At 36.9% G+C, this 27265-nt stretch overlaps 2 protein-coding genes and 1 non-coding gene across 3 annotated transcripts; all 3 read right to left on the reverse strand.

Annotated features, from left to right (window-relative positions):
• Nucleotides 1-1862: 1862 nt before the first annotated feature.
• Nucleotides 1863-2219, reverse strand: LOC148568969 (uncharacterized). Its single transcript, XM_088484842.1, has one exon. The coding sequence runs from the start codon at nucleotides 2217-2219 to the stop codon at nucleotides 1863-1865; it is 357 nt and encodes a 118-aa protein (XP_088340968.1).
• A 36-nt stretch (nucleotides 2220-2255) lies between these two features.
• On the reverse strand, nucleotides 2256-2905 carry LOC148568970 (uncharacterized). Its single transcript, XM_088484843.1, has 2 exons — nucleotides 2416-2905; nucleotides 2256-2296 (listed from the first exon to the last, which is right to left on the reverse strand). Exons 1-2 carry the CDS (start codon nucleotides 2903-2905, stop codon nucleotides 2256-2258), a joined length of 531 nt encoding a protein of 176 aa, XP_088340969.1.
• A 16785-nt stretch (nucleotides 2906-19690) lies between these two features.
• On the reverse strand, nucleotides 19691-19798 carry LOC148568971 (small nucleolar RNA R71). The gene has a single exon (XR_015882549.1). It is a non-coding gene; the product is annotated as a small nucleolar RNA R71 (small nucleolar RNA).
• Nucleotides 19799-27265: the final 7467 nt, after the last annotated feature.

Genomic DNA, 27265 nt, shown 5'->3' on the forward strand with positions numbered 1-27265 from the left:
AATAAATTAAAAGGTATTTTAGTTTTTTTAAAATCAATCTTTAAAAATTATTTTGTTCTTTTAAAAATTTTTATAGGTATATTTGTGAAATATGTTTGATGTGGTATTTCTATATTAACTGTTTTCTGTATTAAATTTTCAACTAATCCTTTTCTATTTTCGTTTGAATTTTATATAAGAAAAAAAATCTTACAATTTTAACTTATATTTGTAATTAAATATATTCTAAAAAATAAAAAAATCTGTTATTCTCAATATACTCTTTTTTTTTCTTTTTAGTATAATAGATTTGTTTTACGTGATTATTGTTTTTTGTTTCTAATCCAACTTTATATTTTTTTGAACATTTTTTTTATCAAAGATAGGAAGACTCGAACCCACAACCTCTTAAATGAGTCTGGAAAGATTATGTCATTTGAGCTATAACTCATTGGCTTTTTTTTTTTGAAAATTTAAAAGGAAAAAAAATGGAATTCGATGCGCATATATATGAAAGAAAGTAAAGTAGACACTAGTTAGGAAAACTAAAAAAACTAGGCAAATACCATCCAATCATGCCAAAAACTCCCCTTATCGAAACTCAATTGTGTGAAATCATATCACCCCATAATAAGAGCTGGCTAAGCCGTGTCCGTGACCAAGCCATCAATCCAAAGTTCTCATTTCTAAAATCTGCAACACGTGTCAAACAAAGAAAAATCTCTATAAACTTACGTATGTATGCTAGTGCTAGTGTGACCCAAAATTAGAATATACAAATGTAATAACCCGTATCATACACGTGATAAGATTGAAATTATAATTTTAAGTTGTTGTATTAAAATTAATTTGAATTATAATTTTTTAATTAATAAAAAATAACATGTTATGTATTATTTTTTTTCTTAATATAGTGTTAATTGTATTAACGGTAAAATAGTTATTAACCAATATTAGTATTGACTATAAATAATCTAGTAATACTTAAATCCACCAACAAAATTTTATATGTTGGTTTACTATGAAGTAAGAACATATTAAAATCAGCTCAAAATAAACAACAAATTAATAGAGAATCCTAATGCAGAAAGTTCTGTAATAAATAATAAATAATTTAAACCCATTGAATATCAACTCAACGCTATCCTTTGATACCTGTAAAATATATACCTGAAACAACACTATATCAATGTTAGTATATAAAATTATATGATTAACGTAATTATAAAATTATTTATCAGGAGAATAAAATAATACGGATTTTTATGATAATTTTAATATTCTCAAGCTATTAATGTACAATAAGAATGCATTATCCATTAGCACCTAGAATTTGTTAATTTTTTTAATAGATAGTAATAAATTAAAATAAATAAATAAATTTAAGTTAGAGATTTCATTATTATCTTTTCATTATAGGTTCTCAAAAGCTTCTCTATATACCACATTCATCGTGCAGTTATCTTCCAAGTGTCCGTGATCTTGCAACAGCACTCGCAGACCATCTTTACTCGTTACCTTGATAACGCAACATATAATTGACCATGGGTGAAAAATGGCCTTGGAAGGTATATTCCAACTTTCGATAGAGTTTCTCCCTGAGACTTATTTATTGTCATTGCAAATGATATAATAATTGAGAATTGTCTTCTTTGAAACCTGACCGGTAATGTTTCATTATTTGGAATTAGATTCAGTCTTGGGATAAGAACAATACTTCCAGCTTTGTTACCGGTTAAAGTCTTGCATTCTATCACATGATTTCTCATTCTTCTAACTTGCATTCTCGTTCCATTTCACAAACTATTAGTTTGGCCTATATTCCGCAGCAACATAACAGGAGCGCCAACCTTCACAACCAACTTGTGTGGTGGTAGACCTGACTAATTTATTCCATTTAGAATCTCTGGCGAGAAAGCATCTAACTCAAATTCCATATTTTCCTCCTCAGCACACATAGAGTCAGAACTTAAGTAGACTCTTTTATGTCCAGGTAACCCTACAGTTATCTTGTTGTTGACATCAATGGCACAATCCAGAGTTGGTGCAAGAATTGCTCTTCTATTCTTGAAATAATTTTCAACGGATAAATTGGATAACATATCTGGATACACAAAATCAATGAGGTCATCCAAAGCTGTCTCAGAGTTCTTAACCAAAATGTCAAATGGTATATGAACGATCAATTCACCATCTGTTGTATCACCAGCCAAATCATCACCAATTTTTTGAGTAGCCATTCTGCAAAATTTTTGAGTTCTTGTATGTTGTTGTTTTCACCCAGTGACAATCTCATGTTTTTTGTAAGCTTCAGAACCTTACAGTTATGCCACAAATATGAAGAATTCATAGAAGAATGAATTATATTTTGCCTTGAGCCTCTAGGAATCACAGGTAAAATTTGTCGAAAATCTCCTCTGAGAACAACAACTTTACCTCCAAATGGCAAATGAGCATAGTACAAATTTGAGCACCTCAAGATGTCTCTGAGGCATTTGTCTAAAGCTTCGTAATAATACTTACTTATCTTTGAAGCTCCATCCCATATGATTAATTTGGCCTTAGTTATTAACCTTGTAAGAGGACTTCCATGTTTAATGCTACACAAAGAATCTTCATTTATGGTCAAAGGAATTTTAAACCTTGAATGTGCAGTTTTTCCATTAGGCAATAGAAGTGCAGCAATCCCACTCGAAGCAACATTTAAAACTATACCTCCTTTAGACCTAATTGAGTATGATATAATTGACCATAAGAATGTTTTTCCATAACCACCTTGACCATGTAAGAAGAAAAGTCCATCCATATTACCGCTAACAGTACCAATTATTTGATTGTATGCAAGTTTCTGCTCATCAGTTAGCTTTTCTAAATACCCACCTAGTTCACTCACAAGAGCATTAACGTCAAAGTTTAACTCTTCCATTATAATTCTGTCTTCTAAGATGGACACCAAATTTTCTGGAGGATATGGCATTCCACAATATTCTTTCAATGACTTGCCATTTGACTGGAGTAAATCTTCAATTTTTGTAAGTGCAATATCTTTTATTTGGGCTTCTAACATCATCAAATCTATATTTTTTCAATTTAAAATAACATAATTATTTGAAAAATTATTAAATAAGTCTCTGACAAAAAAGTCTAAAATGCATTGTTGAATGATAAATAAGACTCCTTGTTTTTTGTTTAAAAAATACTTCATTAGTAACATGTCCTTTTAAAAATTATTGTTGTGATTAACATGGATATCAAAATTATTATAATATATAAAAAAAAGCACACAGACAATCGATGCAAATGCAAGTATTGAAAGTATGTGGATTTAGTTACGATTTCTTTTATATATATATATATATATATATATATATATAATCCAATTTTTGAGTAATAGTTTTTAATATATTTTGTTTTGTTATATTTTCTAAATATTATCAGAGAAAGAGGAAAAGTTAAAGTGAATACTAATAAATAATTTTGTCATATGTATGATAATTTTACTCCCAAGAAAGGCATTTTGTTAAAGAACATCACTCTTAAAATTTTTTATCCAATGTTTTTGTCATAATTATAGGCTAAATTGAATTCTACCATGGCTATAAAAATTTATAATAGGCTATAGTTATTTTTCATTGGCAGTAATCTTCTTTGTTCATATAGTACGTCATCAGAGAGAAAGTTCCAAGTCTTTTGCCAAACAAAATCTGGTCTACTCATGTTATTTGATGTTAATAAAATAACAAAAAGTCTCCTTAGAAAAGTTGTAGAGTGTCATGTTTCTGCTTTAGAGATTGCACTAATGAATTCTTTGTTATCCTGCAATAGTCCTAGTGCATAGCATGCATCTTTGAAGGAGTCATAAACCACACCATCAACTGTTCTTAGATCACTGAAACTCGTACATCCCTTTTGAATGTTTAAAACTAGCTTTAGATAGTAATCTTCCTTATTCATTGGTGATATATGAGATATCCTTCCTATGGCATAGCCTTGCTTTCTATGAGTCCACATATGATGCTCTCCATTCGAAACAAATTTTGTTGGAAACTCAAAATAAGTTAGATTTCTTGTATCATTATGGGCTTCATTTTCTTTGAATTATCCAATCAACATAGATTTCTTGAAAAAAGAAGTCTCAACAATCAACTAAATTGTGTCATTATCTTTGTAGACAATCGACATATCATCAAGAAGATGGAATGTCAATCTTATTACTGCTGGTTCCTTCATTTGAATAGGATAACCAAACAATCTCCATGCAGTTTCACATGCTGATATATATATATATATATATATATATATATATATATATTACGTATTTCATCTACCTGAGATCCATTGTTTTAATAAAATGCAGCTGTCACCCTATCATTACCTTTGTAAAGATACTTCAACAGATATTTGATTACTGAAGTTTGACAAATATACTCAACATTGATGTGACATCCAAATTTTAGAAGAAGACCGGCATTGTATGGAACTATGAAGGACTTGTCAACCTCAACATTTTTTTTATATAGAGTTCGCCCATCATCTCTTCTTTAATATCTTGAAAAGCCTGCTTCGTCAATAATTGTCCTATCTCTGAAGGCTTTGGGAAAAAACTTTAAGCATTTACCATTGATCATGCATTGGCTCTTACTATTTAAATGACCTCATGGACTATGATTGAGTAGATAATTGGATAAGTATGTATTCGGTTTCTTGGTGATCACGTAGATAATTGAGTAATTGAGTTGCAAATTGATCCCTGACGATCGGATTCCTGCCGGTAAAGAAATTCACAAATATAATCGCGTTGTAAGTATAGTTTCTAAACCAATAGAGAATCCTTTCGTACAAAAGTTTGGTTGTCACTTAAGCAAACCCAATAAAAATTAATAATCGAAGTATTTAAACCTCGAGTCGTCTTCTCAAGGAATTGCAGGGAGGTATGATTTATTATTGGTTATGAGTAAAAGTGTATTTTTGGGTTTTTGAAATAAGGAACAAGTAATTTAAATGATAAGAAAAATAAATTAATAATAATAAAATCTCTTAGCAAGGTATGAAAACTGGACGTCCTATCCTAGTTATCCTTATCAATTATGATGAGAATTGGATTTTGCTCCCACCTTGTTAACCTCTAACTATGAAGGTAAATTAAGTGGATGAATCAATTTGATTCCTCTGGTCCTAGTCAATTCCTATGGAAAGACTAGCTTTAGAGGGATCCAAATCAATCAGCAAAGATAACAATTATCAATCACAAGGAGTTTGATAACTCAAATGTCTCCAATTAATCAATTCATCAATTAAAGCCAAGAATATAAAAAAGCAAAGTAAAAATCATAGATCTGAAATACCTCAAATTGTATTAATTAAGAAAATCAATCCTAACATGGAAATTCATAAATTAAATTGGGAAAATAAATAAAAGGAACATTGAACCTAGAAATTGAGAAGAAGAAATCCTAATCCTAAGAGAAATCCTAATTCTAAAACCTAAGAGAGAGGAGAGAGCCCCTCTCTCTCTAAAACTACATCTAAAACCTAAAATTGTGAATTATGAATGTTATATTAATTGTTTTTTTATAAATAGATGCATTCCCCTACTTTATAGCCTTTAATCTGTGTTTTCTGGGTCGAGAACTGGGTCAAAAATAGCCCAGAAATCGCTGGTTGCGAAATCTGCCACGCTGGTTTTTTGTCACTGCGACGTGTTTGCATGAATCATGCGTTCGCGTCACTTATCGTCAGAGAAATTATGGCATATTATATATCATTTTGAAGCCCCGGATGTTAGCTTTCCAACGCAACTAAAACTGCATCATTTGGACCTCTGTAGCTCAAGTTGTGACTGTTTGAGTGCGAAGAGGTCAGGCTAGACAGCTTTAGCAGTTCCTTCAGCTTCTTGTATTCCTTCCATTTTTGCATGCTTCCTTTCCATCCTCTAAGCCATTCCTACCCTGTAATCTCTGAAAGTATTTAACACACATTCACGGCATTGAATGGTAATAAGAGAGGATTTAAACATAGCAAATTTAAGGCCAAAGAAGCATGTTTTCAATCATAGCACAAAATCAGGAAGGAAATTGTAAAGCCATGCATTTTGTATGAATGAGTGTATGAAAGATTGATAAAATCCACTCAATTGAGCACAAGATAAACCATAAAATAATATTTTATTAACCTCCCCACACTTAAACATTAGCATGTCCTCATGCTAAGCTCAAGAGAAGCTATAAAAGAGTGAAGAAGAATGGTAGATAAGTATGAAATGCAACCTATCTATATGAATGCAACTACATGCAGAATGCTTTTTTTCTACTTGGTTAAAAGTAAACAAATCTTTTAAGAACAAATATGAACTGGATTTCACTAATTCAAATCACAAAATAAAGTACAAGTGAACTTGTAAAAGAAAATAGCTCGTGAAAGCCGGGAACAAAGAATCGAGGATCGAACCTCACCGGAAGTGTATACACTCTAATCACTCAGGTGTTTAAGGTTTGACTCTTTCAATTTTCTACTAACCTTACTTTCTAAGGCTTGCTCTTCATCTAACAATCAACATAAATTTAATGCACAGATACACATATCAAGAGGTCTTTTAAGGGTTGTAATGGGGTTAGGGTCAAGGTAGGATTGTATTTGGCCAAGTGGACTAAAATCTGAATCCTTAATTAACTTAAACTTTCCACCTAACTTTAGACAATCCATATAATCATAATACCACATCTAACTATCCATTAGCCATGTTTTTCACATATTCATGCATCCTAATTTCGAGTACAGTACATATGCATTGCTTTCACCATTTACTTTGGGGCATTTTGTCCCCTTTTACTTATTTGCTCTTTTTCTTTTCTTTTTCTTCTTTTTTTTTATTTTATTTTATTTTATTTTATTTTTTTCTAATTTTCTCAATGCATATGATTAAATTATTGAATGCATGAACATGTCCTAAACATTTCTTTCTCATTTTCATAAAGATATATAACACCCAATTCTTAAACCAAACATTTCCAAATCCACTTTCCCCACACTTAATTCATGAGCACTCTCACTAGTCTAAGCTAACCAAGGATTCAAATTAAGGACATTATTATTTTCCGCTTAGAATTAATGATGTGCTAAAGTAAAGAATAAAATAGGTAAAATAGGCTCAAATTGGTTTGCAAAGGATAATGAAAGGTTAAGGCCATATGGGTATGTAAGCTTAGTGAAACAAAGACCTCAATCATATAAGTGCATGCATACATCAAATCATGGAAATATAGAATTAAGCATGACAAAGATCACAATTTTAGAGAGAACAACACACACCAAAAAATAAAATATTGGTTGATAAAATACAACCAATCAAATAGGCTCAAAATTTCACTGGTTTTGTGTGTTCGAGCTCTAAACCATGTTTCAGAATAATATTTCTTCAAACAAGTTTAACAAAAGATTTTAATTTAAATTAGTGAAATGCTATAAAAAATTTCTTGAAAAAGAAAATATTACTTTAACCAAGTGGTAAAATATGCACAAAAATCAAACAAACATGCAATTAAACATGTAAATGCAACAATGAACAAACAAAGAAAATAAAATATTGGTGTTGAGAAGAAAATAACTAACCCATGGAGATCGGTATCGACCTCCCCACACTTAAAGATTGCACCGTCCTCGATGCATGCTAAGATGTGCAGGTGGACGGGTTGCTCCAACTGACGCTTTTCTTCCAGAGAATGGGCAGATGGACTTTTCTGTCTCCCCATGTAAACGTCTTCTGTTTTCCTTCCTCGGTGGCCAGCCTAAAAGAAGAGGAAAAAGAAGAAAAAGTAACCCAGAAATAAAGATAAGAAAATAAAGTCTGTGTAGTTTAATGCCAAATAATGAGGGTCTCAATTACATGGTAGCTACAACATGCAAGTGAGAAAACAATAGAAGCACAAGGCATACCAGTGGTGCAAAAAATTGCAACAAAGGGGAAGAGTGTGGGTAATGAAAGACAGTATAAGTTCATATCACTGCAAGAGAAGTACAAGTATCATAAAAGATTAGCATTGATTTAAATAATATTGCCCAATCAGAATAAAACAAGTCATGAAGCACCAGGATCATTCAAGAGAAGATGCAACAGTTAAATAAGAAAACTTAACACCAAAGAAAAAATAATAAATTTAGAAAAGAAAATTAAAATATGCACAAAATTAAAATGCAATGAATGAAAGTATGCAGATAAATTAAGTAAAATAGAATGAAAGAAAAGAAGGATGAGAAGTTAAAGAGATGAAGAAAAAGAAAGAAAGAAGGGCAGAAGAAAAAATTAGGATTAGGGAAGAAAAGATAAGATTTCTTGCATTTATCTGGATAAGCTGTGCAGTGAAGGCGAGGCGGACGCGTGGGGCACGCGATCGCGTGACCTGATTTGTGCTATTGGCGCGAGTGCAGCTTCGCGCACGCACAACTTTCTGTTTCGTACGCATATTGCCAAAATTTAGGGTGATGCGTTCGCGTAGGTGACGCGGTCGCGTGAATGACCATATTTTGAAAAACGACGCAGCCGCGTGGGTCACGCGGTCGCGTGGTAAGGCTTGTGCTTCCAGCATCATTCCAGCCCTACTCCACCATAACTTGCTGCCATACACCCATTTACGTTGATTTTGCAGGGCCACACGTTTGCGTGGGTGACGCGGACGCGTGGGAGCCTCTTTTTCAAAATGACGCGGACGCGTGGGCATATTTGTGCCTAAGGCTCGCCTTCAGCCACGCTTTCGCGTGACTTTCTGTTCAATTTTTTCTTCAGAACGCATCTATGACGCGGACGCGTCAGCGACGCTTACGCGTTGCGTACATTTTTTTATGCAGTATGCAGAATGCAAATGCTGATGCAGCACTATGAATGAACACTAAGAAAAATAAAATAAAATAGAACTAAAAATAAAACAAAATAAAACAAAACTAAGAACAAAAAGGAAATAATATACTATGGTGGGTTGTCTCCCACCTAGCACTTTTAGTTAAAGTCCTTAAGTTGGACATTTGGTGAGCTCTTTGTCATGGTGGCTTGTGCTTGAACTCGTCTTGAAACTTCCACCAATGCTTGGACTTCCAATAAGCTATATCAATACCAAGTAAATTTCTCAAGCTTTGATAGAGTTCTTCACAAGCTTTGAGCTCCCAAATTTGATCCTCGTATATTTCTGGATCCCAAATCTTGTTTCTACACCCGTCGTCAAGTGGATCATGATGATTCCATCCGGGTGATTCAGCCTTAGAAATCTCATTTAGGCACCCAAACATCCTCCTAGACCCAATTAATTGAGAATTATGCCAACCCTTACAATCAGGCCTTGAACTTCCAACCATAACGAACCTAGGATGGTGTTGCCAACCACTGACCATCTCCCTCTTACTCTTATAGCCACAAAGAGCTCTGAGCTGACCATGTGTCTCAAGTAAACCATATTCAAGTGGAAAAGTAAAGGTCAAGGATAAGAATTTTACCCACTTGAATGTTGTATTGGATGGCAATGACTTTGGGGATGAGGTCTCCAACAAGTTTGGCAAGGTGATTTCAAGCTCCATTCCCTTGTGCTCTCCCTTGATAACTTCCACCTATTTGCAAGCTTCTTCAGTTTCAACCTCTTCCTCTTGGTAGCTTTCTAAATCAAACTCTTCTTCATGGCTTACCAAGGGCATGGGAGGTTGTGCTTCTTCTTCTTTAATCTCCATCTCTTGATCAACCTCTTCAAAGTCTTTAGCCATGATATGCCTTGGAGGTTGTACACCCTCTTTGGCAACAAATTCAAACGTCTTGGAAGAAGGTTCTATGACTGGACTTTCCCATGGAGGTTCTGCATCTCCTAGATCTTCAACCACTTCTTTCTCTTCAATAATTATTGCTTTGTCTAGTTGTTTTAGTATAAAATCGTACTCATCCTTGATGATTTCCTTTCCATGACAACTCCTTTCAACTATTCCTTCATCTTCAAGGGTCTCTCCTATCTCCACATTTTGGGCCTCCTCTTGCTTTAAGACAAAATCAGACTCCTCTTTAATGTCTTCCTTCACTAATTTTTCAACCACTCCTTCGACTTCAAGGGTCTTCACTACCTTCATCTGTAGGACCTCCTCTAGCTTCTTATGAAGTATGGATTCACGAAGATGATTCCTTCTTTCTTGTTCCTTGTCAATAGCATAGCTGGGATCATCTTGCTCTTGGATTAATAGATGTGGGTGCTCTTCCATGGATGGTGGTGATGGGATGGAAAGATTATTATGTGGTTGAAAAGGAAGCGCATTAAAGCTTGAGGGTTGAATGTTGGAGGTAGAGGGTTGGTCCATGCGGGATATAAGTGCTTGAAGAGTAGAGGTGAGACTAGTGATAGAGGCAAGTGTGGTATGAAACTCTGTTTGCCCTTGGTGAATAATACCAATGGTGTTGTCATCCAGTGGAGGTTGGGGTGGATATGGGTTAGGGTCATATGGAGGTGAATGGTGTAAAGGGGCTTGTGAGTATGGTGGTTCAAAGGTGTCTTGGGGAGGTGGTTCATAAGCATATGATGGGGCTTGTTGGTAACTACAAGGGGGTCCACCATATCTATCATCTTGGTAGGCATTGTAGGATGGTTGTTGGTTATAGCGCATTGGAGGGGGTTGTTGCCAAGAGGGTTGATCAAATCCTTGTGGCTCCTCCCATCTTTGATTCTTCCAACCTTGATGCCTATTTTCATTATAGTTTTCATTCCTTACAACAACATTGGAACCAAACTTAAAGCTAGAGGGGTGAGAATTCATAGTAGCTAAAGAAAATAAAAAAAATTAATGAAAATAAACTCCTAAAACTAGAAACACTGACAACAATATAAGATAAAAATTTGAAAAAGGTTTAAATTTTGAAAAAGTTTGATTTTTAAAATTTTAAATTTAAATTTTAAAATTTGAAATTTGAATTTTGGAATTTAAATATTGAAATTTGAAATTTGATTTTGAAATAAGATAAGATAAGATTTTAAAAAAGATATGATTTTTGAAAAAGATTTGAATTTTGAAATTTAAAACTAAGATAAGATAAGATAAAAATTTTAAAATAAAAATTTGAACTTTTTTTTTTGTAATTTTTGAAAAAATTAATTAAAATAAAGAGAAAATATATTTTTGAATTAAATGAGGAAAGAGAAAAATAATAAAATGACACCAAACTTAAAAATTTTTTAGATCAAAACGAAGAAAATAACCAAGAACAACTTGAAGATCAAAATGAACACCAAGAACAAATTTTTGAAAAATTTTTAAGGAATTAAAATATTATTTTTGAAAATTTTAATAACTAAATAAAAACCAATAACCTCTTAATTTATGAAAAAGCAAAAATAAAAACAAAAATAAAAACTAATAAACAAGCAAAAAGTAAATATTTACAATAACCAATAATAAGGCACACGTTTGCAATTCCCCGGCAACGGCGCCATTTTGACGATCGGATTCCTGCCGGTAAAGAAATTCACAAATATAATCGCGTTATAAGTATAGTTTCTAAACCAACAGAGAATCCTTTCGTACAAAAGTTTGGTTGTCACTTAAGCAAACCCAATAAAAATTAATAACCGAAGTATTTAAACCTCGGGTCGTCTTCTCAAGGAATTGCAGGGAGGTATGATTTATTATTGGTTATGAGTAAAAGTGTATTTTTGGGTTTTTGAAATAAGGAACAAGTAATTTAAATGATAAGAAAAATAAATTAATAATAATAAAATCTCTTGGCAAGGTATGAAAACTGGATGTCCTATCCTAGTTATCCTTATCAATTATGATGAGAATTAGATTTTGCTCCCACTTTGTTAACCTCTAACTATGAAGGTAAGTTAAGTGGATGAATCAATTTGATTCCTCTGATCCTAGTCAATTCATATGGAAAGACTAGCTTTAGAGGGATCCAAATCAATTAGCAAAGATAACAATTATCAATCACAAGGAGTTTGATAACTCAAGTGTCTCCAATTAATCAATTCATCAATTAAAGCCAAGAATATACAAAGCTAAGTAAAAATTATAGATCTGAAATACCTCAAATTGCATTAATTAAGAAAATCAATCCTAACATGGAAATTCATAAATTAAATTGGGAAAATAAATAAAAGGAACATTGAACCTGGAAATTGAGAAGAAGAAACCCTAATCCTAAGAGAAATCCTAATTCTAAAACCTAAGAGAGAGGAGAGAGCCTCTCTCACTCTAAAACTACATCTAAAATCTGAAATTGTGAATTATGAATGTTGTATTAAATTTTTTTTATGAATGGATGCATTCTTCTACTATATAGCCTCTAATCTGTGTTTTCTGGACCGAGAACTGGGTCAAAAACAGCCCAGAAATCGCTGGTTGCGAAATCTACCACGTTGGTTTTTCATCACTACGATGCGTCCACGTGAATCACGCGTTTGCGTCACTTATCGTCAGAGCAACTATAGCATATTATATATCATTTCGAAGCTCCGGATGTTAGCTTTCCAATGCAACTAGAACCGCATCATTTGGACCTCTGTAGCTCAAGTTATGACTGTTTGAGTGAGAAAAGGTCAGGCTGGACAACTTTAGCAGTTCCTTCAACTTCTTGTATTCCTTCCATTTTTGCATGCTTCCTTTCCATCCTCTAAGCCATTCCTACCCTGTAATCTCTAAAAACACTTAACACACATATCACGGCATCGAATGGTAATAAGAGAGGATTTAAACATAGCAAATTTAAGGCCAAAGAAGCATGTTTTCAATCATAGCACAAAATCAGGAAGAAAATTGTAAAGCCATGCATTTTGTATGAATGAGTGTATGAAAGATTGATAAAATCCACTCAATTGAGCACAAGATAAACCATAAAAAAGTGGTTTATCAATCCCACAGTGTGCATCTTATTTTTTCCTTATTTCTAAATAAAAGCAAAAATTAAAAGAAATAAGTAGTAGTATATAATAAAAAATAAAAAATTTTGCGTATGAATAGATAATTGTTATAAATAGATAATTGTTCAAACGCTAGAAAAAGGTGGACAGATGGCGTTAAACGCCCAAGGGATGGCCAGTTCTGGCATCCAAACGCCAGCAAAGGGTGGCAATCTGGCTTTAAACACCCATGCAGCCCCCAATTCTGGCGTTCAAACGCCACTAAGGGATCAGACACCTGCAAGTGCTTATAACAACCCCTTTAAGCAGGCTTCTCCAACCACTTCTGTAGGAAATAAACCTGTAGCAACTAAGGTTGAAGAATACAAAGCCAATATGCCTTATTCTCAGAAACTTCGCCAAGCAGAACAGGATAAACAATTTGCCCGCTTTGCAGACTATCTCAGGACTCTTGAAATAAAGATTTCGTTTGCAGAGGCACTTGAGCAAATACCCTCTTATGCTAAGTTCATGAAAGAGATCTTAAGTCATAAGAAGGATTGGAGAGAAACTGAAAACGTTTTCCTCACTGAAGAATGCAGTGCAGTCATTCTGAAAAGCTTACCAGAAAAGCTTAAAGATCCCGGAAGCTTTATGATACCATGCACATTAGAGGGTGCTTGTACCAAGACAGCTTTATGTGATCTTGGGACAAGTATCAACCTAATACCTGCATCTACTATCAAAAAGCTTGGTTTGACTGATGAAGTTAAACCAACCCGGATATGCCTTCAACTTGCTGATGACTCCATTAAGATTCCATCAGGCGTAATTGATGACATGATTGTCAAGGTTTGGCCATTTGCCTTTCTCACTGACTTTGTAGTACTAGAAATAGAGAAGCACAAGAGTGCAACTCTTATTCTAGGAAGACTATTCCTAGCAACAGGACGAACCCTCATTGACGTCCAAAAAGGGGAGATAACCCTAAGAGTCAATGAGAATGAGTTTAAGTTGAATGCTGTCAAAGCTATGCAGCATCCAGACACATCAAAAGACTGCATGAGCACTGACATTATTGACTCTCTGGTAGAAGAGGTCAATATGACTGAGAGTCTTGAATCAGAGCTAGAGGACATCTTTAAAGATGTTCAGCCTGATCTGAAGGAATCAGAGAAAACAGAAGAACCTCTGAAAACTCCTCAGGAAGAGGAGAAGCCTCCTAAACCCGAGCTCAAGCCACTACCACCATCTCTAAAATATGCATTTCTGGAAGAAGATGACACTTTTCCAGTAATCATAAGCTCTACCTTAGAGCCACAGGAAGAGAAAGCACTAATTCAGGTGCTAAGGACACACAAGACATCTCTTGGGTGGTCCATAAGTGATCTTAAGGGAATTAGCCCAGCTAGATGCATGCACAATATCCTATTGGAGGATGATGCCAAGCCAGTGGTTCAACCACAGAGGCGGCTGAATCCAGCCATGAAGGAGGTGGTGCAGAAAGAGGTCACTAAGTTACTAGAGGCTGGGATTATTTATCCTATTTCTGATAGTCCCTGGGTGAGCCTTGTCCAAGTCGTCCCCAAGAAGGGAGGCATGACAGTGATGCATAATGAAAAGAATGAACTGGTTCCTACAAGAACAGTTACAGGGTGGCGTATGTGTATTGACTATAGAAGACTCAATACAGCCACCAGAAAGGATCATTTTCCTTTACCATTCATAGACCAGATGCTAGAGAGACTAGCAGGTCATGAATACTACTGCTTTTTGGATGGCTATTCAGGTTACAACCAAATTACAGTAGATCCTCAGGACCAAGAGAAAACAGCATTCACATGTCCTTCTGGAGTATTTGCATACAGAAGGATGCCATTTGGTCTGTGCAATGCACCTGCAACTTTTCAGAGGTGCATGCTCTCTATTTTCTCTGATATGGTAGAGAAATTTCTGGAAGTCTTCATGGATGACTTTTCAGTATTTTGAGACTCATTCAGCTCCTGTCTTGGCCATCTAGCATTTGTTTTGAAAAGGTGCCAAGAGACTAACCTGGTTTTAAACTGGGAAAAATGTCACTTTATGGTGACTGAAGGAATTGTCCTTGGGCATAAAATTTCAAACAAGGGAATAGAAGTGGATCAAGCTAAGGTAGAGGTAATTGAAAAGTTACCACCACCTGCCAATGTTAAGGCAATCAGAAGTTTTCTGGGGCATGCAGGATTCTATAGGAGGTTCATAAAGGATTTTTCAAAAATTGCAAAACCTCTGAGCAATCTGCTAGCTGCTGACACGCCATTTGTATTTGACACAGAGTGTCTGCAGGCGTTTGAAACTCTGAAAGCTAAGCTGGTCACAGCACCAGTCATTTCTGCACCAGATTGGACATTACCATTTGAACTAATGTGTGATGCCAGTGATCATGCCATTGGTGCAGTACTGGGGTAGAGACATAACAAGCTTCTGCACGTCATTTACTATGCTAGCCGTGTCTTGAATGATGCACAGAAGAATTACACAACCACAGAAAAGGAGTTGCTTGCAGTGGTCTATGATATTGACAAGTTCAGATCTTATTTAGTAGGATCAAAAGTGATTGTGTACACTGACCATGCTGCTCTAAAATATCTCCTCACAAAGCAGGATTCAAAACCCAGACTTATAAGATGGGTGTTGCTTCTGCAGGAGTTTGATATAGAAATAAGAGACAGAAAAAGGACAGAAAACCAGGTAGCATATCACCTGTCCCGGATAGAACCAGTAGCAGGGGCGTCTCTCCCTCCTACTGAGATCTCTGAAATCTTTCCAGATGAGCAACTCTTTACCATTCAGGAATTACCATGGTTTGCAGACATTGCAAACTATAAAGCTGTGAGATTCATATCCAAAGAGTACAGTAAGCAATAAATGAAAAAATTGATTTCTGATGCAAAGTACTACTTGTGGGATGAACCATATCTCTTTAAGAGGTGTGCAGACGGAGTAATCCGCAGATGTGTGTCTAGAGAAGAGGCACAGAAGATCCTATGGCATTGCCATGGATCACAATATGGAGGACACTTTGGAGGTGAGCGAACAGCCACTAAGGTTCTCCAATGTGGTTTCTACTGGCCTACTCTCTATAGAGACTCCCGAGAGTTTGTACGTAACTGTGACAGTTACCAGAGAACTGGTAATCTACCTCACGGTTATGCCATGCCTCAGCAAGGGATCCTAGAAATTGAGTTGTTTGATGTATGGGGTATTGACTTCATGGTGTCTTTTCCACCATCATACTCAAACACTTATATTCTGGTGGCAGTAGACTATGTATCTAAATGGGTAGAGGCAATTGCAATACCCACTAATGATACTAAGACAGTGATGAAGTTCCTCCAGAAGCATATCTTCAGCAGGTTCGGTGTCCTAGGATACTGATCAGTGATGGAGGCACTCATTTCTACAATAAACAGCTTGACTCTGCTCTGGTCCGATATGGAATTAACCATAAAGTGGCAACTCCATATCATCCACAGATAAATGGGCAGGCTGAAATCTTGAATAGAGAACTAAAACGAATCTTGGAATGGACTGTAAGTACCCATAGAAAGGATTGGGCAAAAAGTCTGGATGATGCTCTATGGGCATACAGAACAGCATTCAAGACTCCTATAGGGACCTCTCCATACCAGCTTGTGTATGAAAAAGTCTGTCATCTGCCGGTAGAACTGGAACACAAGGCCTACTAGGCAACTAGGTTCCTAAACCTTGATGCTAAGATAGCTGGAGAGAAAAGATTACTCCAGTTGAATGAGTTGGAGGAATTCAGACTCAATGCTTTCGAAAATGCTAAAATTTATAAAGAGAAAGCAAAAAAATGGCATGACAAAAGGCTGTCATCTAGAGTCTTTGAGACAGGACAGAAGGTCCTACTGTTTAACTCTAGGCTCAGATTGTTCCCTGGAAAATTGAAATCCCGGTGGAGGGGACCATATGTGATCACAAGTGTGTCACCATATGGTTATGTTGAGCTTCAAGATATTGATTCTGACAAAAAGTTCATTGTTAATGGACAAAGAATCAAACATTATCTTGAAGGCAATGTTGAGCAAGAATGCTCAAAACTGAGACTAAATTAAAAAGCTCAGTTAAGTCTAGCTAAAGACAGTAAAGAAGCGCTTGTTGGGAGGCAACCCAGCCATTATTTAGATGTTTATAACAGTTATATAAGTTTATTTAATTTTGTTCCTAATGTTAGCTAATGCATTTCAGTGAATAAGTCAGGAAAATAGAGGTTCAAGACATAAAACAGAGAAATCACAGAGAAAATGAGCTCACTGGCGTCAAAACGCCAGTAAAGAGGCAATTTGGGCGTTAAACGCCAGAATGGCTACCATTCTGGGCGTTTAACGCCAGAAACAGTAGCATCCTGGGCATTCAGAAAAATGCCCAGTGAGAAAGGATTTCTGGCATTTAACGCCAGCCAGGGTATCTGGCTGTGCGTTAAATGCCAGAATGGCTATCATTATGGGCGTTTAACGCCAGAATAGCTAGGAGAGATTTAATTTCGTTTCAATTCAAAAAAAAATTTCTTCGAATTTTCATGTTTTAAATCAAAATTTTCTGCATCCAAACATTACAAACATTCATTTTTTAATTTCCATTAACGAAAATTTATAAACTTATAAATTCTTCTTGATTCTCTTTCAATTCTTTTCAATTCCTTTTCAAAACCTCATTCATATTTCCAATTTCTTTTCAAATCTTTTTAATTCATTCATATCATCTTTTATTTCTTAGATGCATAAACAAAAATTCAGATTTAACTTCCTCATATCTTCTCCAATCTTTTAAATTTTTGAAAAGAATCTCATCTTCTTCATATCATGCTTATCTTTTATCAATCATATCTTTCAATCATATCCTTTTCTAAAATTTCGAAACTGATGAGCGGATAATTTATACGCTTTTTGGCATTATTTTTACATAGTTTTCAGTATGATTTAGTTGGTTTTTAGTATATTTTTATTAGTTTTTAAATAAAAATCACATTTCTGGACTTTACTATGAGTTTGTGTATTTTTCTGTGATTTCAGGTAATTTCTGGCTGAAATTGAGGGACTTGAGCAAAAATCATATTCAGAGGTTGAAGAAGGACTGCAGATGCTACTGGATTTTGACCTCCCTGCACTCAAAGTAGATTTTCTAGAGCTACAGAACTCCAAATGGCGCGCTCTCAATTGCGTTGGAAAGTAGACATCCAGGGCTTTCCAGAAATATATAATAGTCCATACTTTTCCTGAGTTTAGATGACGCAAATTGGCATTCAACGCTAGTTCCATGCTGCATTCTGGAGTTAAACGCCAGAAACAGGTTGCAAAGTGGAGTTAAACGCCAGAAACAGGTTACAAACTAGCGTTCAACTCTAAAAGAAGCCTCTACACGTGTAAAGCTCAATGCTCAGCCCAAGCACACACCAAGTGGGCCCAGAAGTGGATTTCTGCATCATTTACTCATTTCTATAAATCCTAGTAACTAGTTTAGTATAAATAGGACTTTTTACTATTGTATTTACATCTTTTGATCATGTTTTGATGATTGAACCCTCCTTGGGAGGCTGGCCATTCCGCCATGCCTAGACCTTGTTCTTATGTATTTTCAACGGTAGAGTTTCTACACACCATAGATTAAGGTGTGGAGCTCTGCTGTTCCTCATGAATTAATACAAAGTACTATTATTTTTATATTCAATTCAAGCTTATTCCGATTCTAAGATATTCATTCGCACCTCAATATGAATGTGATGATCGTGACAGTCATCATCATTCCAACCTATGAACGTGTGCCTGACAACCACTTCCGTTCTACCTTAGATTGAATGAGTATCTCTGGGATTCTTTAATCAGAGTCTTCGTGGTATAAGTTAGAATCCATGGACGGCCATTCTTGAGATCTGCAAAGTCTAAACCTTGTCTGTGGTATTCTGAGTAGGATCTGAGTAGTATCTCTATCCTTAATTTACGTTTTATTTATCTTTTAATTATTAAATCCCCATAACCAATTGAATCTGCCTGACTGAGATTTACAAGGTGACCATAGCTTGCTTCAAGCCGACAATCTCCTTGGGATCGACCCTTACTCACGTAAGGTTTATTACTTGGACGACCTAGTGCACTTGCTGGTTAGTTGTGTGAAGTTATGACAAAGAGCTAAGATTATGAATGTGCGTATTAAGTTTTCAGCGCCGTTACCAAGGAATGAACCGTCACGATTTCTGCGCACCAAGTTTTTGGCGCCGTTGCCGGGGATTGTTCGAGTTTGGACAAATGACGGTTCATCTTGTTGCTCAGATTAGGAACAAGGATAAGAACATTCTTGTTGAAGCTGATCCTGAACCTAAAAGAACTCTGAAGAGGAAGCTAAGGGAAGCTAAAGCACAACTCTCTGGAGAAAATCTGACAGAAATTTTCGAAAAAGAAGGAGACATGGTCAAAAATAATAACAATGCAAGGAAGATGCTTGGTGACTTTACTGCACCTAATTCCAATTTACATGGAAGAAGCATCTCAATCCCTGCCATTGGAGCAAACAATTTTGAGCTGAAACCTCAATTAGTTTCTCTGATGCAACATAATTGCAAGTTTTATGGACTTCCATCCGAAGATCCCTTCCAGTTCTTAACTAAATTCTTGCAGATCTGTGATACTGTTAAGACCAATGGGGTTGACCTCGAGGTCTACAGGCTTATGCTTTTCCCATTTGCTATAAGAGACAGCGCTAGAATATGGTTGGACTCTCAACCTAAAGATAGCCTGAACTCTTGGGATAAGCTGGTCACGGCTTTCTTAGCCAAGTTCTTTCCTCCTCAAAAGCTTAGCAAGCTTAGAGTGGATGTTCAAACCTTCAGACAGAAGGAAGGTAAATCCCTCTATAAAGCTTGGGAGAGATACAAGGAACCGACCAAAAAGTGTCCTTCTGACATGCTTTCAGAATGGACCATCCTGGATATATTGTATGATGGTCTGTCTGAATTATCAAAGATGTCATTGGACCATTCTGCAGGTGGATCCATTCACCTAAAGAAAACGCCTGCAGAAGCTCAAGAACTCATTGACATGGTTGCAAATAACCAGTTCATGTACACTTCTGAAAGGAATCCTATGAGTAATGGGACACCTCAGAGGAAGGGAGTTCTTGAAATTGATACTCTGAATGCCATATTGGCTCAGAATAAAATATTGACTCAGCAAGTCAATATGATCTCTCAGAGTCTGAATGGATTGAAGGAATCATCCAACAGTACTAATGAGGCCTCTTCTGAAGAAGAAGCTTATGATCCTGAGAACCCTGCAATAGCAGAGGTGAATTACATGGGTGAACTCTATGGAAACACCTATAATCCCTCATGAAGAAATCATTCAAATTTCTCATGAAAAGATCAACAAAAGCCTCAACAAGGCTTTAATAATGGTGGAAGAAATAGGTTTAGCAGTAGCAAACCTTTTCCATCATCCACTCAGCAACAGACAGAGAATTCTAAGCAGAATCCATCTAGCTTAGCAAATATAGTCTCTGATCTATCTAAGGCCACTGTGAGTTTCATGAATGAAACAAGGTCCTCCATTAGAAATTTGGAGGCACAAGTGGGCCAGCTGAGTAAAAGAGTCACTGAAACTCCTCCTAGTACTCTCCCAAGCAATACAGAAGAGAATCCAAAGAGAGAGTGCAAGGCCATTGATTTGACCATCATGGCCGAACCTACAAGGGAAGAGGAGGACGTGAATCCTAGTGAGGAAGACCTCCTGAGACGTCCAGTGACCAATAAGGAGTTCCCCTTTGAGGAACCAAAGGAATTTGAGGCTCATCTAGAGACCATAGAGATTCCATTGAACCTCCTTCTGCCCTTCATAAGCTCTGATGAGTATTCTTCCTCTGAAGAGGATGAAGAAATTACTGAAAAGCACGTTGCTAAGTACCTTGGTGCAATCATGAAGATGAATGCCAAATTATTTGGTAATGAGACTTGGGAAGATGAATCTCCATTGCTTACCAATGAACTGAATGCATTGGACAGGCAGAAATTACCTCAAAAGAAATAGGATCCTGGAAAATTCTTAATACCCTGTACCATAGGCACCATGACCTTTGAGAAGGCTCTGTGTGACCTGGGGTCAGGAATAAACTTAATGCCACTCTCTGTAATGGAGAAACTTGGGATCTTTGAGGTGCAAGCTGCTAGAATCTCATTAGAGATGGTAGACAACTCAAGAAAACAGGCTTATGGACAAGTAGAGGACGTGTTAGTAAAGGTTGGAGGCCTTTACATCCCTGCTGATTTCATAATCCTAGACACTGGGAAGGATGAGGATGAATCCATCATCCTTGGAAGACCCTTCCTAGCCACAGCAAGAGCTGTGATTGATGTGGACAGAGGAGAGTTGGCCCTTCAACTGAATGAGGACAACCTTGTGTTTAAAACTCAAGGATCTTCTTCTGTAACCATGGAGAGGAAGCATGAAAAGCTTCTCTCACTGCAGAGTCAACCAAAGCCCCCACAGTCAAACTCTAAATTTGGTGTTGGGAGGCTACAACCAAACTCTAAGTTTGGTATTGAACCCCCACATTCAAACTCTAAGTTTGGTGTTGGGAGGTTCCAACAATGCTCTGAACATCTGTGAGGCTCCATGAGAGCTCACTGTCAAGCTATTGACATTAAAGAGGGGCTTGTTGGGAGGCAACCCAATGTTATCTAATTATATTTATTTATGTTCCATTGTTATTTTATGTTTTCTTTAGGTTGATGATCATGTGGAGTCACAAAAACTACTGAAAAATAAAAAAACAGAATGAAAAATAGCATTAAAAATAGCACACCCTGGAGGAGAGTAGTCTGGCATTTAAACGCCAGAAACAAGCATCTGTCTGGCGTTTAACGCCAGAAACAGGCACCAAGCTGGCGTTTAACGCCAGAAACAAGCATTTGCCTGGCGTTAAACGCCAGAAACAGGCTACATTAACGCCAGAAACAAGCAGCAATCTGGCGTTAAACGCCAGGATTGCACAGCAAGGGCGTTTTACACGCCTAATTGGAGCAGGGATGTTAAGTCATTGACCCCACAGGATCCCCACCACTTTTTTTCTCCTCTTCACTCCTTTTCATAATTCTCTTTTCCAAATACCCTTCACCAATTACCTCAATCACTCTTTCCCATCACCTCTTCACCACTCACATCCATCCTCTCTTCCCCATAAACCACACCTACCTTCAAAATTCAAACTATTTTTCCTCCCAAACCCAACCCTAATGGCCGAACCCTAACTCCCATCCCACCCCTATATAAACCCCTTCTTTCCTTCTTCATTTTCACACAACACAACCCTTTCTTCTTCCCTTGGCCAAATACACACCCCTCTCCCTATCCTCCATTCTTCTTCTTCTTCTTCTACTACTTTCTTTCTTCTTTTGCTCGGGGACGAGCAAACATTTTAAGTTTGGTATGGTAAAAGCATAGCTTTTTGTTTTTTCATAACCATATATGGCACCTAAGGCCAGAGAAACCTCTAGAAAGAGGAAAGGAAAGGCAATTGCTTCCACCTCTGAGTCATGGGAGATGGAGAGATTCATCTCAAAGGTCCATCAAGACCACTTCTATGAAGTTGTGGCCAAGAAGAAAGTGATCCCTGAGGTTCCTTTCAAGCTCAAAAAGAATGAGTATCCGGAGATCCGACATGAGATTCGAAGAAGAGGTTGGGAAGTTCTCACCAACCCCATTCAACAAGTCGGGATCTTAATGGTTCAAGAGTTCTATGCAAACACATGGATCACTAGGAACCATGATCAAAGTATGAACCCGAATCCGAAGCATTGGCTTACCATGGCTCGGGAGAAATACTTAGATTTCAGTTCGGAAAATGTAAGGCTGGCGTTCAACTTGCCAATGATGGAAGAGAACGCACGCCCCTACACAAGAAGGGTCAACTTTAATCAAAGGTTGGACCAAGTCCTCATAGACATATGTGAGGAAGGAGCTCAATGGAAAATTGACTCAAGAGGCAAGCCGGTTCAACTAAAAAGGCATGACCTCAAACCAGTGGCTAGGGGATGGCTAGAGTTCATTCAACGCTCAATCATTCCTACTAGTAATCGGTCTGAAGTTACTATAGACTGGGCCATCATGATCCATAGTATCATGATTGGAGAGGAGGTGGAAGTTCATGAGATTATACCTCAAGAACTTTACAAGGTGGCTGACAAGTCCTCCACTTGGGCATGGTTAGCCTTTCCTCACCTCATATGCCACCTCTGCAATTCGGCTAGAATTGACATAGAGGGAGACATCCTCATTGAAGAGGACAAGCCCATCACTAAGAAAAGGATGGAACAAATAAGAGATCATGGACCTCAACAAGAGCATGAGAAAATTCCCCACCATGAAATCCCTGAGATGCCTCAAGGGATGCACTTTCCCCCACAAAACTATTGGGAGCAAATCAACACCTCCCTAGGAGAATTAAGTTCCAACATGGGACAACTAAGGGTGGAACACCAAGAGCACTCCATCATTCTCCATGAGATTAGAGAAGATCAAAGAGCTATGAGGGAGGAGCAACAAAGACAAGGAAGAGACATAGAGGAGCTCAAAAGCACCATTGGTTCTTCAAGAAGAAGAAGACGCCACCCTCACTAAGGTGGACTCATTCCTTAATCTCCTTGTCTATTTATTTTACTGTTTTTTCGATTTTTGAGCTTTATGTGTTATTTATGTTTGTGTCTTTACTATATGATCACTAGTGACTAAGTGTCTATGCCTTAAAGTTATGAATGTCTTATGAATCCATCACCTTTCTTAAATGAAAAATGTTCTAAAAACAAAAGAACAAGAAGTACATGATTTCGAATTCATCCTTGAAATTAGTTTAATTATTTTGATGTGGTGACAATACTTTTTGTTTTCTGAATGAATGCTTGAACAGTGCATATGTCTTTTGATATTGTTGTTCATGAATGTTAAATATGTTAGCTCTTGAAAGAATGATGAAAAGGAGAAATGTTATTTGATAATCTGAAAAATCATAAAAATGATTCTTGAAGCAAGAAAAAGCAGTGAATACAAAAGCTTGCAGAAAAAAAAAGAGAAAAAAAATAGCGAAAAAAAGAAAGAAAAAAGAAAAAAGCAAGCAGAAAAAGCCAAAAGCTCTTTAAACCAGAAGGCAAGAGCAAAAAGCCAATAACCCTTAAAACCAAAAGGCAAGGGTAATAAAAAGGATCCAAGGCTTTGAGCATCAGTGGATAGGAGGGCCTAAAGGAATAAAATCCTGGCCTAAGCAGCTAAACCAAGCTGTCCCTAACCATGTGCTTGTGGCGTGAAGGTGTCAAGTGAAAACTTGAGACTGAGCGGTTAAAGTCGAGGTCCAAAGCAAAAAAAAAAAGAGTGTGCTTAAGAACCCTGGACACCTCTAATTGGAGACTTTAGCAAAGCTGAGTCACAATCTGAAAAGGTTCACCCAGTTATGTGTCTGTGGCATTTATGTATCCGGTGGTAATACTGGAAAACAAAGTGCTTAGGGCCACGGCCAAGACTCATAAAGTAGCTGTGGTCAAGAATCAACATACTGTACTAGGAGAATCAATAACACTATCTGAATTTTGAGTTCCTATAGATGCCAATCATTCTGAACTTCAATGGATAAAGTGAGATGCCAAAACTATTCAAGAGACAAAAAGTTACTAGTCCCGCTCATCTGATTGGAGCTAAGTTTCATTGATATTTTGGAGTTTATAGTATATTCTCTTCTTTTTATCCTATTTGATTTTCAGTTGCTTGGGGACAAGCAACAATTTAAGTTTGGTGTTGTGATGAGCGGATAATTTATACGCTTTTTGGCATTGTTTTTACATAGTTTTCAGTATGATTTAGTTAGTTTTTAGTATATTTTTATTAGTTTTTAAATAAAAATCACATTTCTAGACTTTACTATGAGTTTGTATGTTTTTCTATGATTTCAGGTAATTTCTGGCTAAAATTGAGGGACTTGAGCAAAAATCAGATTCAGAGGTTGAAGAAGGACTGCAAATGCTGCTGGATTCTGACCTCCCTGCACTCAAAGTGGATTTTCTGGAGCTAAAAACTCCAAATGGCGCGCTCTCAATTGTGTTGGAAAGTAGACATCCAGGGCTTTCCAGCAATATATAATAGTCCATACTTTGCCCGAGTTTAGACGACGCAAATTGGCGTTCAATGCCAGTTCCATGCTGCATTCTGGAGTTAAACACCAGAAACAGGTTGCAAAGTGGAGTTAAACGCCAGAAACAGGTTACAAACTGGCGTTCAACTCCAAGAGAAGCATCTACATGTGTAAAGCTCAATGCTCAGCCCAAGCACACACCAAGTGGGCCCCAGAAGTGGATTTCTGCATCATTTACTCATTTCTGTAAACCCTAGTAACTAGTTTAGTATAAATATGACTTTTTACTATTGTATTTACACCTTTTGATCATGTTTTGATGATTGAACCCTCCTTGGGAGGCTGGCCATTCGGCCATGCCTGGACCTTGTTCTTATGTATTTTCAACGGTAGAGTTTCTACACACCATAGATTAAGGTGTGGAGCTTTGCTGTTCCTCATGAATTAATACAAAGTACTATTGTTTTTCTATTCAATTCAAGCTTATTCCAATTCTAAGATATTCATTCGCACCTCAATATGAATGTGATGATCGTGACAGTCATCATCATTCCAACCTATGAACGCGTGCCTAACAACCACTTCCGTTCTACCTTAGATTGAATGAGTATCTCTGGGATTCTTTAATCAGAGTCTTCGTGGTATAAGTTAGAATCCATGGACGGCCATTCTTGAGATCCAAAAAGTCTAAACCTTGTCTGTGGTATTCCGAGTAGGATATGGAAAGGGATGGCTGTGACGAGCTTCAAACTCGCGAGTGTTGGACGTAGTGACAGACGCAAAAGGATTAATGGATCCTATTCCAGTATGATCGAGAACTGACAGATGATTAGCCATGCAGTGACAGCGCATTGGACCATTTTTACTGAGATGACAGGATGTAGCCATTGACAACGGTGGTGCCTAACATACAGCTTGCCATAGAAAGGAGTATGAATGATTGGATAAAGACAATAGGAAAGCAGAGGTTCAGGAGGAATGAACGCATCTCTATACGCTTATCTGAAATTCTCACCAATGAATTACATAAGTATCTCTATCCTTAATTTACGTTTTATTTATCTTTTAATTATTAAATCCCCATAACCAATTAAATCCGCCTGACTGAGATTTACAGGGTGACCATAGCTTGCTTCAAGCCGACAATCTTCGTGGGATCGACCCTTACTCACGTAAGGTTTATCACTTGGATGACCCAGTGCACTTGCTGGTTAGTTGTACGAAGTTGTGACAAAGAGCTAAGATTATGAACGTGCGTATTAAGTTTTCAGCGCCGTTACCAAGGAATGAACCGTCACGATTTCCGCGCACCAGAAACCATTCCCTCCCTCCCCTATATTTATACATTCGGCCATCCCCCTTCCTCCATCATTCGAATCATTCTCTCCATCTGTTCATCTTCTTTCTTTACTTTTGCTTGAGGACAAGCAAACCTCTAAGTTTGGTGTGATTTTTCGTGATCACTGACCAAGATCATGGCCCCTAAAGGAAAACAAACCACTACAAGAAGCAAGAAAGAAAACAATCCAAAACCACAATGGATGCATGAGAGGTTCTGCACCAAAAAACATGCAGATCATTACTTCAAAATTGTGTGCAGAAGATCAGTGATCCCAGAATTCAAGTTTGATCTGAAAGAAGACGAATATCCGGAGATCCAAGAGCAGATTCGAAACAGAGGCTGGGAAATCCTAGCTAATCTTGAGATGAATGTGGGAAAAAACATGATCCAAGAATTCTATGCAAATCTGTGGCTGACAGATAAGCAAAGAATGGAGGGAACTGCCTTTCATACTTTTCGAACCATGGTCAGAGGGAAGATTATCTACTTCCATCTTGACAAAGTGAGAGAAGTCCTCAAACTTCCTCAACTACAGGATGATCCAGAATCCTTTAATAGTAGAATGGCTAAAGATAAAAAGTTGGATCAAGTTCTAGAGGACATATGCCTCCCTGGAACCAAGTGGATAACCAATTCAAAAGGTGTCCCAAACCAACTGAAGAGAGGAGACCTCAAGCCAGTTGCTAGGGGCTGGCTGGATTTCATTGGGCGATCTATACTTCTCACCAGCAACCACTCTGAAGTCACTGTCAAAAGAGCAGTGACGATCCACTGTATTATGCTGGGAAAAGAAGTGGATGTTCATCAATTAATTCCTTGTGAGATTTACTTATTTGCAAACAAGGAATCCACTGAGGCCAAATTGGCCTACCCAAGCTTGATCAGTCTGTAATGTAAGGACGCGGGAGTACAGATAGGTGTGGAT

This window comes from Arachis ipaensis, chromosome B4 (genome assembly GCF_059453495.1).
Source record: "Arachis ipaensis isolate K30076 ecotype BB chromosome B4, ASM5945349v1, whole genome shotgun sequence".
In the NCBI taxonomy this organism is placed as follows: Eukaryota; Viridiplantae; Streptophyta; class Magnoliopsida; order Fabales; family Fabaceae; genus Arachis; species Arachis ipaensis.

What these genes read in the sequence shown, in the direction of transcription:
- LOC148568969 (XM_088484842.1), bottom strand. Translation starts at nt 2,219, where the DNA reads ATGGCTACTCAAAAAATTGGTGATGATTTGGCTGGTGATACAACAGAT.
- LOC148568970 (XM_088484843.1), bottom strand. Translation starts at nt 2,905, where the DNA reads ATGGAAGAGTTAAACTTTGACGTTAATGCTCTTGTGAGTGAACTAGGT. An exon ending in TGCTCATTTGCCATTTGGAG is followed by an intron (nt 2,297 to 2,415) that starts GTAAAGTTGTTG and finishes CATAACTGTAAG; the next exon opens with GTTCTGAAGCTTACAAAAAA.